Here is a 17,260-nt window from a genome sequence, read left to right as displayed (position 1 = left end):
CAAACCCTACTCCTAACGCCAACACTAAAAATAGCCATGGGACGTTCCTGTCTCTCCCTAGATGCCTCGTCACGGCCTAAGAACTAACTACCCCCAAAGATGGAAATAGAAAACTATCTTGCCTCAGAGAAATTCCCAAAAGGAAAGATAGCCCCCCACAAATATTGACTGTGAGTGGAGGGGGAAATAACATACACAGAGATGAAAACAGATTTTAGCAAAGGAGGCCAAATACTAATCAAAATAGACAGAAATAGGAAAGGATACTGTGCGGTCAGAATTCAAAACTAAAAATCCACGCAGAGTTCACAAAAAATGATCTCCACACCGACTCACGGTGTGGAGGGGCAAATCTGCTTCCCCAGAGCTTCCAGCTAGCCTGAATATATCATAATGACAAGCTGGACAAAAAGACCTAACAAAAACTGAGAAATAAGGTCCAAGCAAATGGACTAACAAGAACTAGCAAGAACTTATCTTTTGCTGAAATGAACAGGCCATGAGAAATATCCAAGGAGAAGACTAAATCCAATCTTGAAACATTGACAGCTGGCATGAACTAAAGCCCAGAGCAGGTTTAAATAACAAACCCAGGCAAGGCGATTAGTGAAGGCAGCTGCTACTTCTACCTAAAGGAGCAGCAGTACCACTCGAAACCACCAGAGGGAGCCCAAGGGCAGAACTCACAAAAATACCATTAGCAACCACAGGAGGGAGCTCCAGAACGGAATTCACAACAGGTCCCCCATTATGTCCCTTGGCCTGGCTAGACCCCCATCATGTCCCTTGGCCTGACTAGCCCCCCATTATGTCCCTTGGCCTGGCTGGACCCCCATCATGTCCCTTGGCCTGACTAGCCCCCCATTATGTCCCTTGGCCTGTCTGGACCCCCATCATGTCCCTTGGCCTTGCTGCCCCCCATTATGTCCCTTGGCCTGGCTAGCCCCCCATCATGTCCTTTGGCCTGGCTGCCCTCATCATTATGTCCCTTGGCCTGGCTGGACCCCCATTATGTCCCTTGGCCTGGCTTGCCCCTATATCTCTTGGACTGGCTCCAACATCCACATCCACAGAAGAGCGCACTCAAGCAGCCGCTCTCTATTGTGGCGGGGCAATACATGTTAATTGAATGTGTGCCCTCAGGCGCACATTCAATTGAAACCAGTGGGCCCCCTCTACTTACTGCTCAGGGGCCGACAAGGGAACCAAGGCCCATCAGTGAATGCACCAGTATCCGCTGTCCAGTCTGACCCTGCCCATATCTATCTATCTAGCTATCTCCTATTTTTGCACATTATGATTATTAAATGGTGATAATAGTGAAGCAGTGCAGGTTCAGTGAGTGAAATAATGTGCAGCGGTTGTGGCAGTGATGGAAAGAGTGGCAATGGTGTATTTTGGTTGTATTTTTAGTGTTAGCGTGTTTTTTTATTTATTTTTTAATAATAATATTTCATTTCATATTTTCCTATAAACTTTTTCATTTTTTTTATTAAAACTTCAAAATGCAATAAAAAGTCTAAAATATTACAAAATATATAAAAAAAAATGTTTTGTTTTAAAGACTCATTTTTGTACCTTTTTTTTTTAAATTTTTTTGGGGGAAGTATCAGCTGTACTGAGAAAAAAAGTTACTGTATGTATGCAGTCTTATTGGCAAAGCTCCATAGGAAAAAAGTACACTGAAAAGAATCTTGTAAAAGGTGTAGAACAGGTTAGGATCGGACCGATTTTTCAGAAATCGTTTTTTAACATTTTTTTTTTTTTATTTTATTTTTTTTCAACCCATCTGAGCCCTTTTGAATTTTTCTTCCCTCTGGATAACCCTTTCAGTCAACTTTAATCTTAGACTGTGCGCACTTTAATGTGATGTATCTGTGACTTACATGTGACTGATATTTTACTATCTGGTGTAGCCGATGCCTTTTATATTTTTTATGTTTTTTTTCTAGATCCAGAATGAGGAGAGCGTCCTTCTCTTCCTGGTGGTGTGGACTGTGACTGAGATCACTCGATATTCCTACTACACGTTTAACCTTCTCCATCACTTGCCGTACTTCATTAAATGGGCCAGGTGGGCAGCGCGCTCGGTGCCGACATTTTCTGCATGGCTTGGTTCTGTGTGCTCACAGATGGCCTTGGGCTCGGATGGTTCTGTTCGCAGACTCTTAATGTCATCTTTTGAGAACGGGACAGATTGAAGGAATCACACGTTTATCTACTGACATATTGTCACATTATTCTTCACTGCACCAGATTGCACTTCCCTCTATTTATAAATCAATTATGCCGTGTTCCCTCTAACGCTTTTTTTTCTGTGTGTTTTTTTTTGTTAGATTTTGTATAAGACTTTTGTGACTTGTAAAGAACATCATGATTTTCCTGTTTTTTTTTTTAATTTTTTATTTATTTTTTTCCTGTAGAGAAGCCTATGGGAAGATAATTAAGATTTTTAGGCAACATTCAGACTGTTTTTCATGTGTGTTCTATCCTTGTTTTTATTGGATAGAGAATGGTGCAGTTCATATGTCCGTGTTTTCTTCTTTTTTTTTTGCGGACCGTGAGACATGTTCAGTTTTTGATCCAAGTGACATATTAAAATGACCTATACAAGTTTATGGGTTCTTGAAAATCACTGACAGAACACAGATGGCGTCAGTGAATGGTCTCTGTGCATGATTAAAATTATGTGTAGTAAAAATCTATTGTTGAAGAAAAAATTATGCTTAGAGGAAACTTTGGAATTTGTTCGTCACACAAAATAAAAATGTATAATAGCGTTAAAGAGGAATTGTCACCGGGGCAAAAGAGGCCATTTCTTGCTTTTAGTTACTTCTCACTGCTTCCCTGTATATGCTGCTTTACTTCTTTTTTTTTTTTTTTCCTCCTTGTGGTTCCAGAGATACGTCCCTTTTAATGTAGTGCTAATTTTTAAAGTCTTTACAAGAGGATGTAGCTCACAGGATCCTCAGGGGCGTGTCTTTAGGCAGCTTTGTATTATTACCCTGTGAGCCACGCCCCTTGAAAAAAAAACATAAAAATAAGCACTAAATAAAAAAAGCCAATATCGCTGGAACATTGTGGATCATTATAAAAAAATGGAATATTCAGTAGAACAGTGGGAATAAACTAAAAGCGAACACTGGTCACTTATGACGTCCATTTTAATATGGAGAAGCTGAACTGAGATCAAATGTCCTCTGCTTTGGTGATCAGAATTCAAAATGATAAAACTGTAGAAATATAAAGAATAGAATGGACTCATAGATCAATACAACACAGATCAATAATCACAAGGTCTGAGGCTTTGGCCGGATTCTGGACCTCCTCTCAGCATTTTTCTGCAGTTCCAAAGGGTGTGGGATCATAATAAATATCCAATTTATTCTAATCAAATTTAAAGTTAATTGCTGCATGCAAATGAGCTGAAAAAAATCACCAATAATCACCAACATTGCAATTATTCGGACAAAATCTGTCACATTTTAGGTATGGGAGGTTAAAGCGGTGGCAATACGTAAATATGGCCATGCTCTCCTTGTCTTCCCTGGCTCCTGAACCCTCCTGGCAGAGCTCCTCCAGGAGGTTGGAAGATCTACCTTCTTTTTCTGGAGCCACCTGGACAATCTGAGAGAGGTGGCCTGTACTCATGATTTCTTTAAATTGTAGCATAGGAGGCACCAGATCGCGGGCGTGACAGCAACCAATGCAGGAATGGGACTGAAATTCAGCCCTGGCAAATATGTTCATGCTATTGTGGGTTATGGTATAGATGTAAAATTTACAAAGTTACCAAATAATCCTATAGTCTCTAGCAATGAGCAAATCTCCCAAAATTTGTTTTTTTGGAAGATTTGCTCTTATCGGTAAGCAGATTTAATGTGGCACAAATAAAATTTGATTCAAAAGTCTCAAAAAGATCCAGAAGCATAAAAAACAAAAGGCCAAGAAAAGGAGTTAAAAAATACTAAAATATTATACTCACCTGGTGTGATGTCATAGTGCTGCCTAATGTCTCTGTCAAGCTGCCGGCCTGACTAGCAGAGCAGGGAGCCGGTGGCTGCCTGAGGACGTAGATACTGAAGAGGACCGGCCCACCTCATCTTTGCAAGAATTTCCAGATGGGCAGTCCGGCCCTTCTGAAAATCCTATATCAACACCTCTTCTGACATTTTTGATATGTGTGTTATCAGTCACTGCATATAACAAGGGGTAATTACGAGTCATAAAGATAGAAAGTAGTGGCACAGGCAAGTGTTATAAACCAGGACCCAAGAGCTTAAAAAAATTGACCATGGCTAGATAATTCCCCCTTTAAGGAAAGAATTAGAGAACCTTTATAACTGAGTGCAAACAACAGTGATGCCTCTGATTCAGGAGATAGATTTCCGTCTTCCTCTAATAACAAACTGCAAGCTGAGAAATGCTGACCTATATTCTAAATCTGTCTTATCATTCACTGTGAGGTAAAGCGCACTCCACCGGGGGGCCGGAGACATGTCGGCATAATGGCTCTGCAGGAAAAGTGAAATGTTTTCATCTTCGTTCTGTTACGATTGGAACTGACATGATTATAGATTTTATGTGAAAATTGCCAACCGGTACTTTTCTCAAAGCTCTGCAGATTCTTGTCTCTTGTTCCCTTGCGTTCTCTTTAAAGGGTATGTCCACTCGGAACACATTTTCCCTTCGAGCTAAAATAGATCTAAAAACTTTAAAATTCGATTTTCTAATACTGATTTCTTTCCAATATCTTTACCTTTTCACAAATTTCTTCAAGAAACTCCAATTTGTCATTATACAAATTGGATACATTCTAACACATGGAAATATAGCATAAATACTAATCCTGAGAGGCACATATAGCATAAATAACTCCTGTTAGACACAAGTAGTATATATAATAAATGACATACACAAAATAAATACCGACAGAGACATATAGAACAAATAACTCATGACAGAAAGATATAGCAGAAGTAACTCCTTATAGACACATATAGAATGAAATGAATAACTCCTTACAGATACATATAAGCATAAATAACTCCTAATAGACTTAGCATAATTTACTCCAGAGGCACACAGAGCATTAAAAGGGTGGTTCGAAACTACATATTTATTTTCTTCATTAATGTCTCTCTATTTATTTTAATAGTATAATAATTTTTCTAATATGGTTTAATTAAAAAGTCACTACTCTACTGTCTCTAATAGAGATGGGTGAACCTGAACAGTAAAGTTCGGGGTTCATACCAAACACCTACTGTTCGGGCATGAACCCCGAACCCGGACTTCTCTGGGAAGTTCATGTTATTGTTTGGGTTCGCCACCCCGAGCATCGGGTACATGACAGCGTGACAAACATCGGTGGCTCTGATCGGTGGTAAGATTATTACCACCTGTCGGAGCACTGTGGCTCCCACACTGTCAGATGACAGTGTGAGCCAGCAGCTGTGACCGGCGTTAAAAAAGTTTACCTCCGGTCATAGGCGTTGGCTGATGGGAGAAAACTACTCCCATCAGTCTATGCCTGCTGTCACTAATTTCAGTGAGGGCAGGCGCCGGCTGATGGGAGTATTCATCAGTCATCGCCTGTGCTATAAATAAATTAAATTAAAAAAAAAAACAACTTGGGGTCTCTTCTATTTTTACAACCAGCATGGCAAAACTGACAGCTGTGGTCTGCAACCCTCAATTGTCAGTTTTATCATGGCTGGTTATCAAGAATAGAGAAGTCCCCACACTTTTTTTTTTAATTATTTAAATAAATATTTTAAAAAAGGCATGGGGTCCCCCCATTTTTGACAACCAGTCATGCTAAAGCAGAGAGCTGGAGACTGGTATTCTCAGGCTCGTAAGGGACCATGGATATTGGGTCCCTCAGCCTAAAAATAGCAGCCTGCAGCTGCCCCAGAAAAGGCGCATATATTAAACTCCCCAATTCTGGTGCTTTGCCTGGCCCTTCCCACTTGCTCTGTGGCGGTAGTAAGTGGAGTTAATCTTTGTGAGCAAGTGGGAAGAGCCCTCTAAAAATGGCATGGTGATCCCTCTGTTCTTGATAACCAGCCATGATAAAGCTGACAGCTGAGTGCTGCAACCCGCAGCTGTCAATTTTGTGTGGTGGGTTATCAATAATAGAGGGGAAAACACACCAAGTTTTTTTTACATTTATTTATTTATAGTGCAGGGGCCGGCTGATGAATTCTCCCATCAGCCGATGCCTGTCACAGGAGGTAAACTTTTTGCATCCGATCACAGCTGCAAGCTCACGCTGTAATCTGACAGTGTGGGAGTCACAGTGCACTAACCGGCAGTAATGATCTTATCCCCGATCAGAGGCAGTGTCTGTCCCGCTGTCATGCAGATGTCAGCATGGCAAACAATGGATATTCGGGCCCATCATTCATCTGAATGGGGTTCGGGTACTCGTTCAACTCAGTGGGGTTTGGGTACTGTTCTGGTACCTGAACCGAACTTTTTTGAACTGTTCAGCTGACCTACAGGACCTGAACATTCACGGGTTTGCTCATCACTACTCTCTAATCTAACTGCTTTATTTCATTTGTTTTACCTATTTCTGCTTTTTTAATTCCAGTATATACTCAGTGATGTCACTTAAGGGGGCGAGGCTGGTCTCTGCTCATCGCGTTCTCTCCTTACAATGTGAACTGACAGTGCGCTTTCTTACTGGCTTGTCACTAATTAGTGCCAAAGAGGAAGCGCACTGTCAATGTGCATTGAGAAGAATACTGCACAGTAAGAAGGAACTCATATTGAGCATCCATCGGAATTGACAATCTGTGCATTCTCAGTAGAGCAGTGTCTAGCCCAACCCCTAAAACAGATGTCACTGATGATTCTTCATCTCTGGGAGGGAACACTGGCTGTGGAAGTGACCGCAGCATCTGCCCCCTGATGACAGCTAGTTTGAGTATCTTAGCATGCACTGGAGATTCTCAAACAAATAATCTTCAAAACGGAAATAGGTAAAAAAAAAAAAAATAAAGCAGTTAGATTAGAGAAGGAAAAGTAGGGACTTTTTAATTAAACCATTTTAGAAAAACTATTAAATGAAACTAAATAGACAATTAGGATGAAAATCAATATTCATTTCGGTACACTCTTTTAATAGCTCTTGACAGGCACACATGGCTCAAATAACTCCTTATTGAATATCACAAAATGATGTGGGTTATTTTTCAAAGTTGTTCATCTTGCGTCATATGTAAGAGAGTAATGGTGTGCACTCAGGTCGAAAACGAGGAGGCGCTGGTAAAACAGACCATGTGGTCCAAATAGTCATATACCAGAAAATTACCGCACACTCAGAATTGGTATGATGCAAAAAATTATAACATGAGTTTATTGTGATAACAAACAAGGTTGCCACCAAAAGGTACGTGTAAATAGAAACCCAACGTTTCGACCCTCCTGGGTCTTATTCATGGGGTTACTACAGAGATAAAGAAACAATATCAGATATAAACCTAGCAACATGAACAAAAGAAATGAATGATACATTGATACATAATAATAGTATATACATATAAACACCAATGGAAGAGAAAACAAATAATACATACACTATAGATGCACATAGCAGCCAGCGAAGGTCGTAGGCTACTGGTAAGGAGCAACAGTGCTCAAATGAGAAATGCTCGCGATTTTGATAATGAAAGGGTAGAGGATGTAGAAGGTATAGAAGGTAGCAGTGTTAGGGTACTGTCACACAGTGCCATTTTCATCGCTACGACGGCACGATTCGTGACGTTGCAGCGTCGTATAATTATCGCTCCAGCGTCGTAGACTGCGGTCACACGTTGCAATACACGGCGCTGGAGCGATAATTTCATGACGTATTTGCGATGTAGAAGCCGTTGGTTACTGTGCGCACATCGTATACAACCTGTGTCACACGATGCAATCATGCCGCCACAGCGGGACACTAGACGACGAAAGAAAGTTTCAAACGATCTGCTACGACGTACGATTCTCAGCGGGGATCCGGATCGCAGTAGCGTGTCAGACACAACGATATCGTAACAATATCGCTAGAACGTCACGAATCGTGCCGTCGTAGCGATCAAAATTGCACTGTGTGACGGTACCCTTAGCCTAAGCTGATTACCTTGGTTCCTGATTAAATAAATAAAGGTGGCAGAGGTAGGGCAGGAGGCAGGATCCCTTTAGCAAATAGTCACTGTGGTGAAAGATAGCAAAGTTATATAGGGTAATAGCGGCGTTACGATGAAGTGTATTGTATTGGGCTCACCGTCTTTCCACATGTACACGGTTATAAACATCAGAGTGTATATCCAGAAGGGCATAATATGGACCTGTATATAGCTGGGACCCTTGATGGAGTGTATTGTCCTGGGCTCCCTGTATTTACTTATGAAGACGGTTACAGGCATAGGAATGTATAGCCAAATGGGCGTCTAATGTATAGTGTTGGGACCCATAGCAGTATGAAACAGGGAGTCAGATTAAGGTAGTGTAATAAGTGGAGAGCAGCACTGAAATTAAATATAGGTGCCATAGTAGAGCAATAGATCGCTTATAATTACCTTAATAAAGCCTGAGGAAGGGATATAGTGGTCCTAGGAAGGTGTTGTGTGCTTGGTGCGGGGGCCACAATTTCAGTAGTGGGCCTATGGAAGACATCCATGAGGTGAGGGGATGTTCAGAAGTAAGAGAGCAGGAGAGCAGCACTTAAGTTAAATGTAGGTGCCATGGTAGAGCAGTAGGTCGCATATAATTACCTTTTGAAAGCCTGAGGGAGGGATATTGCGGTCCTAGGGAGGTGTTGTATGCTTGGTGCGGGGACCACAATTTCCGTGGTGGGCCTATGGAAGACATCCAAGAGGTGAGGGGATGTCAAGAAGTAACAAAGATTAGGTACTCTCCTATTACACATGAGAGCAGGCGCTGAAAAACTTGGGATTTTAGGGTAGGCTTTTGCCTGTAATGGCCAGTGTTTCTTGATAAGACTCAATCTTGGGCATAAAGGGGTGAAAGGTGTGAACAAAAGGTACCCTTTCCCTATTGGTACGTTTCAAGAGTGGTGGTTGAGGTTCCAGTGCCCGTGACTTCTCACGGTCAAGTAGTTGTTGGGGATAATTTCTTTCCCTGAATTTTAAGGACATATCATCAAGGCGCGTGGGAAGTATGGCAGGATCGGAGACAATCTTGGCTACTCTTGAGAATTGAGAGTGGGGAAGACTGTTGCGTGTAGTTTTGGGATGGCTGCTTGAGTAGTGTAAAAGACTGTTATGGTCTGTAGGTTTTGAATAAATGTCAGTAGAAAGATGGCCCAAGTCATCTTTGTACACCAGGGTGTCTAGAAAGGAGATCTGGTGCATAGTAAACTGAAGTTCAGGATAGACCGAGTTGAGAGATTGATGGAAAGTTTGTAGTAAGTCAGAGGGTCCTGTCCAGATGAAGAAAATATCATCTATGTATCAGTGGTAGCCGCTAATGTATTGTTCGAATCTACTATCCGTGTAAACAAAATTCTCCTCAAATGCATTCATAAATGCATTAGCGTACCCAGGGGCGACATTTGAGCCCATCGCGGTCCCCTGCCGCTGGATGTAATAAGTGTCCTCGTACAAAAAGAAATTCTCATATAGAACTAGTTTTAACAGATCTAGACACAGATGTATGGAAATAGAGGACATGTTAGAGGATTCCAATAGAGATTTGGATGCTAGGATCCCCTTCTCGTGGGAGATGGAGGTATAGAGGCTATTTACTTCCATAGTGACCAGGAGGCTTTCTGGTGGTACAGTATTACGTTGTCTGATTAGATTAAGGAAATGTCCCGTGTCCAGTAAAAATGATCTGGTGGTCCTAACCATTGGTGTAAGAATCTTTCCTAGAAAGACCGAGGGGCGAGAGTATGGAATCCGTGGAGGCCACGATGGGAAAGCCTGGGGGGTTGGTTAGGGATTTGTGGATTTTAGGGAGGACGTAAAAGACAGAGGTTACTGGATGGGGGTTGGAAAGGAACTTTGCTGTCTGTTGGTCAATCGTGCCGTTGTCAGTATATGTATTAACTACTGACTGGATTTTACTGCGGATATCAAGTTGGGGTCTCTAGGAATAATCTCGTATGTGTCACTGTCAGACAGTTGACGTAGTATCTCACTATAGTATGCAGAACGGTCCATGATAACCGTGGCCCCTCCCTTGTCCGCTGGCTTAATGATAATTGATTTGTTATTCTGGAGTGCCGTGAGTGCTTGTTTTTCAGATAGTGTCAGGTTAGTATGTGTGGGGAAGAAGCCTAGACGGTATTGGTGCGACAAATCCTTAATATCTTTGTCAACAAAGGAAATAAAAGTTTCAGTAGCGTGGAATGTCTGTGGCGGACTAAAGGAACTCGGGTTCCTAAGTCCCAGTGACGAGAGGGGGATCTCCGCAACAGAGACGTCCCCCTGGGGAGACACTCTGTTCTCGGAGTACCCTTCCAGAGTCCCAAAGTGAGTCTTGAGTCACACCAGACGGTAAAAACGTTGCAGATCCCTCTCCAGCTGGAAGCTGTCCCAGTTGGGAGTAGGGCAAAATGATAGTACTTTTTGAAGTAAGTCTAGTTCCGCAGAGGAGAGCGTGTAACCCGAGATGTTGACTACTAGATTAGGTGTCTTACTTGTGAACGGGTAGTCATTCTTTCTCGATCTTCTTGTCGGTCGGTACGCTGGAAGCCTCCCGTGGCCTTTCGGTAAAAAACGAGGTCTGTTGGAGCCTGTAGATGAGTCGCTCTCTGTGCTGAAGGAACCTGTTTTGCGCTGGTACGGGCGACGCTATGGATTGTTCCCTGAAGTATCACTCCATTTGTATACCCTGTTATGGGTATAATCGTCGTTGTCGCGTTGAAACTTTTGCCGTTTCCTTTCTTGTAAAAACTTCTGGTGGTCCATAAGGATCACTCAGGCTTTATTAAGGTAATTATAAGCGATCTATTGCTCTACTATGGCACCTATATTTAATTTCAGTGCTGCTCTCCACTTATTACACTACCTTAATCTGACTCCCTGTTTCATACTGCTATGGGTCCCAACACTATACATTAGACGCCCATTTGGCTATACATTCCTATGCCTGTAACCGTCTTCATAAGTAAATACAGGGAGCCCAGGACAATACACTCCATCAAGGGTCCCAGCTATATACAGGTCCATATTATGCCCTTCTGGATATACACTCTGATGTTTATAACCGTGTACATGTGGAAAGACGGTGAGCCCAATACAATACACTTCATCCTAACGCCACTATTACCCTATATAACTTTGCTATCTTTCACCACAGTGACTATTTGCTAAAGGGATCCTGCCTCCTGCCCTACCTCTGCCACCTTTAGGGTACCGTCACACAGTACCATTTTGATCGCTACGACGGTACGATTCGTGACGTTCTAGCGACATCGTTACGATATCGCAGTGTCTGACACGCAGCAGCGATCAGGGATCCTGCTGAGAATCGTACGTCGTAGCAGATCGTATGGAACTTTCTTTCGTCGCTTGATCACCCGCTGACATCGCTGGATCGTTGTGTGTGACAGCGATCCAGCGATGTGTTCGCTTGTAACCAGGGTAAACATCGGGTAACTAAGCGCAGGGCCGCGCTTAGTAACCCGATGTTTACCGTGGTTACCAGCGTAAACGTAAAAAAACCAAACAGTACATACTTACATTCCGGTGTCTGTCCCCGGCGTCTCAGCTTCTCTCCACTGTGTGAGCGTCTGCCAGCCGGAAAGCGAGCACAGCGGTGACGTCTGACGTCACCGCTGTGCTTTCCGGCTATGGCGCTTACACAGTGGAGAGAAGCAGAACGCCGGGGACAGACACCGGAATGTAAGTATGTACTGTTTGTTTTTTTTACGTTTACGCTGGTAACCAGGGTAAACATCGGGTTACTAAGCGCGGCCCTGCGCTTAGTTACCCGATGTTTACCCTGGTTACCGGGGACTTCGGCATCGCTCCAGCGCCGTGATTGCAACGTGTGACCGCAGTCTACGACGCTGGAGCGATAATCATACGATCGCTGCGACGTCACGGATCGTGCCGTCGTAGCGATTAAAATGGTACTGTGTGACGGTACCCTTATTTATTTAATCAGGAACCAAGGTAATCAGCTTAGGCTAACACTGCTACCTTCTATACCTTTTACATCCTCTACCCTTTCATTATCAAAATCGCGAGCATTTCTCATTTGAGCACTGTTGCTCCTTACCAGTAGCCTACAAACTTCGCTGGCTGCTATGTGCATCTATAGTGTATGTATTATTTGTTTTCTCTTCCATTGGTGTTTATATGTATATACTATTATTATGTATCAATGTATCATTCATTTCTTTTGTTCATGTTGCTAGGTTTATATCTGATATTGTTTCTTTATCTCTGTAGTAACCCCATGAATAAGACCCAGGAGGGTCGAAACGTTGGGTTTCTATTTACACGTACCTTTTGGTGGCAACCTTGTTTGTTATCACAATAAACTCATGTTATAATTTTTTGCATCATACCAATTCTGAGTGTGCGGTAATTTTCTGGTATATGTTCATCTTGCGTCAGGCATCTTGGGTTATTTTGAGCTAAAATGATTGAGTAAGGAAGGATACATAGTAGAGCCAACAATGATGTTACTATCACTTTGCAGTGGGAGCATTTGCCCTTTTAATGCCCGGCACCCCCGGCTCTTGTCAAGAGCGATTACCATACCATTGTCTATATGTCCACCTTCCCCGCCGTAACCCCTGGTGTCTTCAGGATCTCACAGCACCTGAATTCCCCACTCCTTTCTGACCTGCACAGAAAGGTAGAACCAGTGATGACGTTGACCCCAAACATCCGCCTCAGGGTGATGGAATGGAATGAAACTGAAAGGGAGAAGATACAGATTAGATATTAGAAAAAACTTTTTGACAGTGAGGGCGATCAATGAGTGGAACAGGCTGCCATGAGAGGTGGTGAGTTCTCCTTCAATGGAAGTCTTCAAACAGAGGCTGGACAGACATCTGTCTGAGATGGTTTAGTGAATCCTGCATTGAGCAGGGGGTTGGATGCGATGACCTTGGAGGTCCCTTTAAACTCTAACATTGTATGATTGTACATTTTTGGGAAAAGTGACTATACAAATATGCCAGGAAATGGAGACGAGGGCACCGTATTTATGGACCCTTTTCTCCACCCAAATACTGACAGCTGCAGCGGTTTTTTTTCCGACGCCGATGTCTCTAGGAAGCTGCGAAGCGAAAACTACAAATGTTACCATCATGGTACATGTGTTGTACATCGTAGACTAACGATGCGTGATCGCTCTTCCGTCACAATCCCACCATGACTATAATAGGAGACCATGGAACAAATGGAATCTGAAGCAAAATCAATGAACAGCTTTGACTGAAGTGCAATGTTTTAATGGAAATGGAAAAGAATGGCTTCCTGTGCATTACTCTGCATGAGTCCTGCGCGCGCTCTCATGACTATTATGTGGGATGTAGTCGGCTCTAATGGTCTTCTCTGCTTCATTTTCCCACCACAGGTATAATTTATTTATTGTATTGTATCCTCTCGGCGTAGCTGGTGAACTCTTAACGATTTATGCTGCTTTACCGTATGTGCGGAAGACGGCCATGTACTCGCTGCGGCTTCCAAACAAGTACAACGTGTCGTTCGACTACTACTACTTTCTCATCGCCGTCATGTGTTTTTACGTACCACGTAAGTCACTCCAAAATCTGACCTGTCTTAAAAAATGTGAGATTTTTAAGTATAATTAAATTAAGGGTAGTCAGCTATTGCTTTATGTTATCAGCCATTTGGACATGCTTCATTTTAATTTACGCTGCGCTCTGCCAGCTAAATGCAGAGGGGAAAAAAACAGCTGGGACCCCTGAGATCAGCTTGTCCCTGGGACTGGGAATTATCTCTGGCTCACTGTCCTATGTCGGAAATGAAAGGCAGATGATGAGACGTCCTGGATTATGAGATGCCACATTAACCCCTTCATGACGCAGCCAGCTTTCATTTTGACTTTTTCGTTTTTTGTTTTCATTCCAACAGACGTGACTTTTTTTTTTCCATCGACGGCCATATAAAGGCTTGTTTTCTGCAGGTCAAGTTGTAGTTTTGAAAAAATGTACTAAGGCTACGTTCACATTTGCGTTGTGCGCCGCAGCGTCGGCGCCGCAGCGCACAACGCAAACAAAAACGCGGCAAAACGCACGCTAAAACGCTGCGTTTTGCGCCGCATGCGTCGTTTTTGCCCGCAAGTTGGACGCAAAAAAAATGCAACTTGAAGCGTTTCTTGCGTCCAACGCTTGCGGCCATGCGGCGCAAAACGCAGCACAACGCATGTCCATGCGCCCCCATGTTAAGTATAGGGGCGCATGACGCATGCGGCGCCGCTGCGGCGCCCGACGCTGCGGCGCTGACCGCAAATGTGAACGTAGCCTAAGAAACAGGGAAAAAGTTCCAAGTGGGTTTAAATGGTGAAAAAATACGCAATTCCACTATTTTTTTTTCCCGTCATTAACTGTGCTGTAAAATTTACATGGAAATATGATTCTCCAGCTGAGTACGATTACGGCGATACCAAACTTATACTTTTTTTTATATATTTTTTACACGATTAAAAACTTCAGAACCTTTAAAAAAGTTTTGTTGGTGTCGCCATTTTCAGGGACCAGTAACTTTTTTATTTTCCTTTTTTCTCGCTGAACTGATGTTCCTACTGATATGATTATGGGACGCATAAGACTTTATTTTTGCTTTTTATCTTTTTTTTTATTTCGGTGACCGAAAAATGGCAATTGTGGTGTTTCAATTGTTTTTTTCCTGTTTCTAACATACAGACTAAATATCTTTATACTTTAATAGATCGGACTTTATCGGACACGACAAACGAGATGTTTATTTTTCTTTTCAATTTTTTATTTCTTTATTTTTGAATGGGAAAAGGAGGGTGATTTGAACTTATTTTTAATTTGCAAAACTTGTTTTTAAATTTTTACCTATTTTTTTAGACCCCGTTACCAGTGATCACAATGATAACTTATACTACACACTTGAATATTGTGGTACTGCAGTATATAGTGTAATTGCAGATCTTCCCAACCTCACCGGGGGACTGAGATGGCAGTGACACGATCTCGGGGAGACCACGGGAGCTTGTGCCTGACAGTAGCATGTAAATAGTTAACAGCAGCGATCAGAGCTAATTCCAGTCTCTGCTGTTATAGACAGATGCTTGCTATGTGACATGTTGGCATCTGCCACGTTTGAGCCAGCTCCATACAGCCCTCAGCAACTTTTGACAAAAAAATCTACGTCGCAGGTCGTTAAGGGGTTAAAGGTTATATCTGCCTTAAGAACCAATTTTGTATTGTTTTAAAACAACCCACTCTTTCCAATAGTCTTCATTAGTCCAGGTTTATACAGGCACATTTCATGGTCCGTATACAGACTTCAATGCTCGGACTGACCGCCGTTTTTTTCGACCTGAACTTTCAACCTCATACATGTCCATGAGGCTGTAAATTCGGATTGGGAGACCTTTGAACAGGCCGGTCCCATGAAATACGCCTGTCTGAACTCGTCCTTAAAAACTGTATTTTTAAAACTGCCTGAAAGAAAATCTGTCTTTGTTGTCCATGGTAACCAATCACAGGACAGCTTTCATTTTTCCAGAGCTTTTAATAAAATGAAAGCGGACCTCAGATTGGTTGCTGTGGGCGACAATGACAGGTTTTCTTTTAGTCAGTTTTGATAAGTGAGGCCTGTAGCGCCAATGCAAAACAATTTATCTCCATGGTAACAGACTATAAACAAACCTTATATAATCTTTATCTACAGCTATTCTACCTTCCTTCTCTCATTTAATGGAGTTGCTCAGGGATAAGATATTGATGAGCTATTCTAAGTATAGGGTCTGATATCCAGCATCAATCATATGTCATCAAGATCCATGGCAGCATGAAAGATAAGGAGCCAGAACACTACGGCTCTATACAAGGAGTCACAGCTCAGTCCCGATTGGGGATAACCTGATCTTTGTGGGTACTGGGTTGTGGACCCCTTACTATCTAATATATGTATGACTTTTTGTAAGCATAGACCATCAATATCAAAGTCATAGACAACCCATTTCATTGCATATACTTGCTGAATATATTTTTTGGAAATAGTAGCAAACAGATGGAAGGAAATATCATTGCGGCATGCGACTACACAGGGCTTGTTTGTAGTCTGTTACCATGGAGACACATAGGTTTGCATAGGAGCTGTACAAACAAGAAGGCAAAACATTTCTAGTGAAAACCTTTTGTAAAGTTGCTTCGTTTTTCATTTTATATGTACTGGGATGTTCCATAAAAACTGATTGTGAATGTTAGCATAGCCTCACTTTTTTTTTTTTTCACAATTTTCGACACAAAAAAAAAATTACTTTTTTTTTTTTAAATTTTTCATTCCAGTGTTTCCCCAGTTGTATTTTCACATGCTTCGTCAAAGAAGAAAAGTTCTGCACGGAGAAGTCTTTGTTGAAAAGGACGATTGATCCCCAAGAGCACAATCTACAGGACTCTCTTCTCACGACCAGTCGTTGCTTTCCAGAGTCAACATGCGGCGAAGGACCTGTTGGTTTAAGATCCTGGATAACCTCGTACGACTCCAGTCTTCCGATCTCACATTCTGTCCTGTACTCTTCTTTTTTATTGGTTCATATCGAGACCGACACTGACTCATGCTGCAATGAGTATACAAGGTGCATTGTGACCTTTTTATAGAGAGAAAACACAAAAAAAGTGAAGCAACAAAGATTTGAAACAAATCTTTATTTTTGTACTGTATATCTGTATTGACCACATCTCAGCAAATATAAAAAGTGAAATTTCTCCCTTTATTCACCTTAGCCAGGAATTTTCTACAGTTGTGTCTTGTAAGTTCTACTGTGCACTCACCACATGTCATATATATCCATACAGAGGTGCAAAATCTGTCACGGGCCCCTTATGTACTGTACCATGTGCCATTTATTTTACCCCATGACTTATGTGGTCCATCTGGTCCCAAAGCCCAGGTGCCACTGTTACCTTTGTACTAGCTATAACCATAGTTCATAAAAGTCTCAAATTCATGTAAATCCCAAGCAAACGTGGGCTTTTCAGTATAGCTTTGGTCTGTCTTGTGATGGTTCTGGAGGCAGTACTTAAGGGAGTTTTCCAGTTTCACAAAACCACCGTTTTCTGGCT

At 42.2% G+C, this 17,260-nt stretch overlaps 1 protein-coding gene across 1 annotated transcript in view; it reads left to right on the top strand.

The window, feature by feature from the left end:
* Positions 1-16,911, top strand: part of HACD1 (3-hydroxyacyl-CoA dehydratase 1) — a 69,288-nt gene extending 52,377 nt beyond the window's left edge. Inside the window, exons 5-7 of the mRNA XM_077271817.1 lie at positions 1,953-2,074; positions 13,552-13,730; positions 16,484-16,911. Of these exons, the coding sequence (XP_077127932.1) occupies positions 1,953-2,074; positions 13,552-13,730; positions 16,484-16,566 (384 nt within the window). The 3' untranslated portion in view covers positions 16,567-16,911. The remainder of the gene's footprint in view (positions 1-1,952; positions 2,075-13,551; positions 13,731-16,483) is intronic.
* Positions 16,912-17,260: the final 349 nt, after the last annotated feature.

The sequence above is a fragment of the Ranitomeya variabilis genome, chromosome 6, assembly GCF_051348905.1.
Source record: "Ranitomeya variabilis isolate aRanVar5 chromosome 6, aRanVar5.hap1, whole genome shotgun sequence".
In the NCBI taxonomy this organism is placed as follows: Eukaryota; Metazoa; Chordata; class Amphibia; order Anura; family Dendrobatidae; genus Ranitomeya; species Ranitomeya variabilis.
The sequence above is the reverse complement of the archived record's forward strand: the minus strand, read 5'-3'. Positions and strand labels throughout refer to the sequence as shown.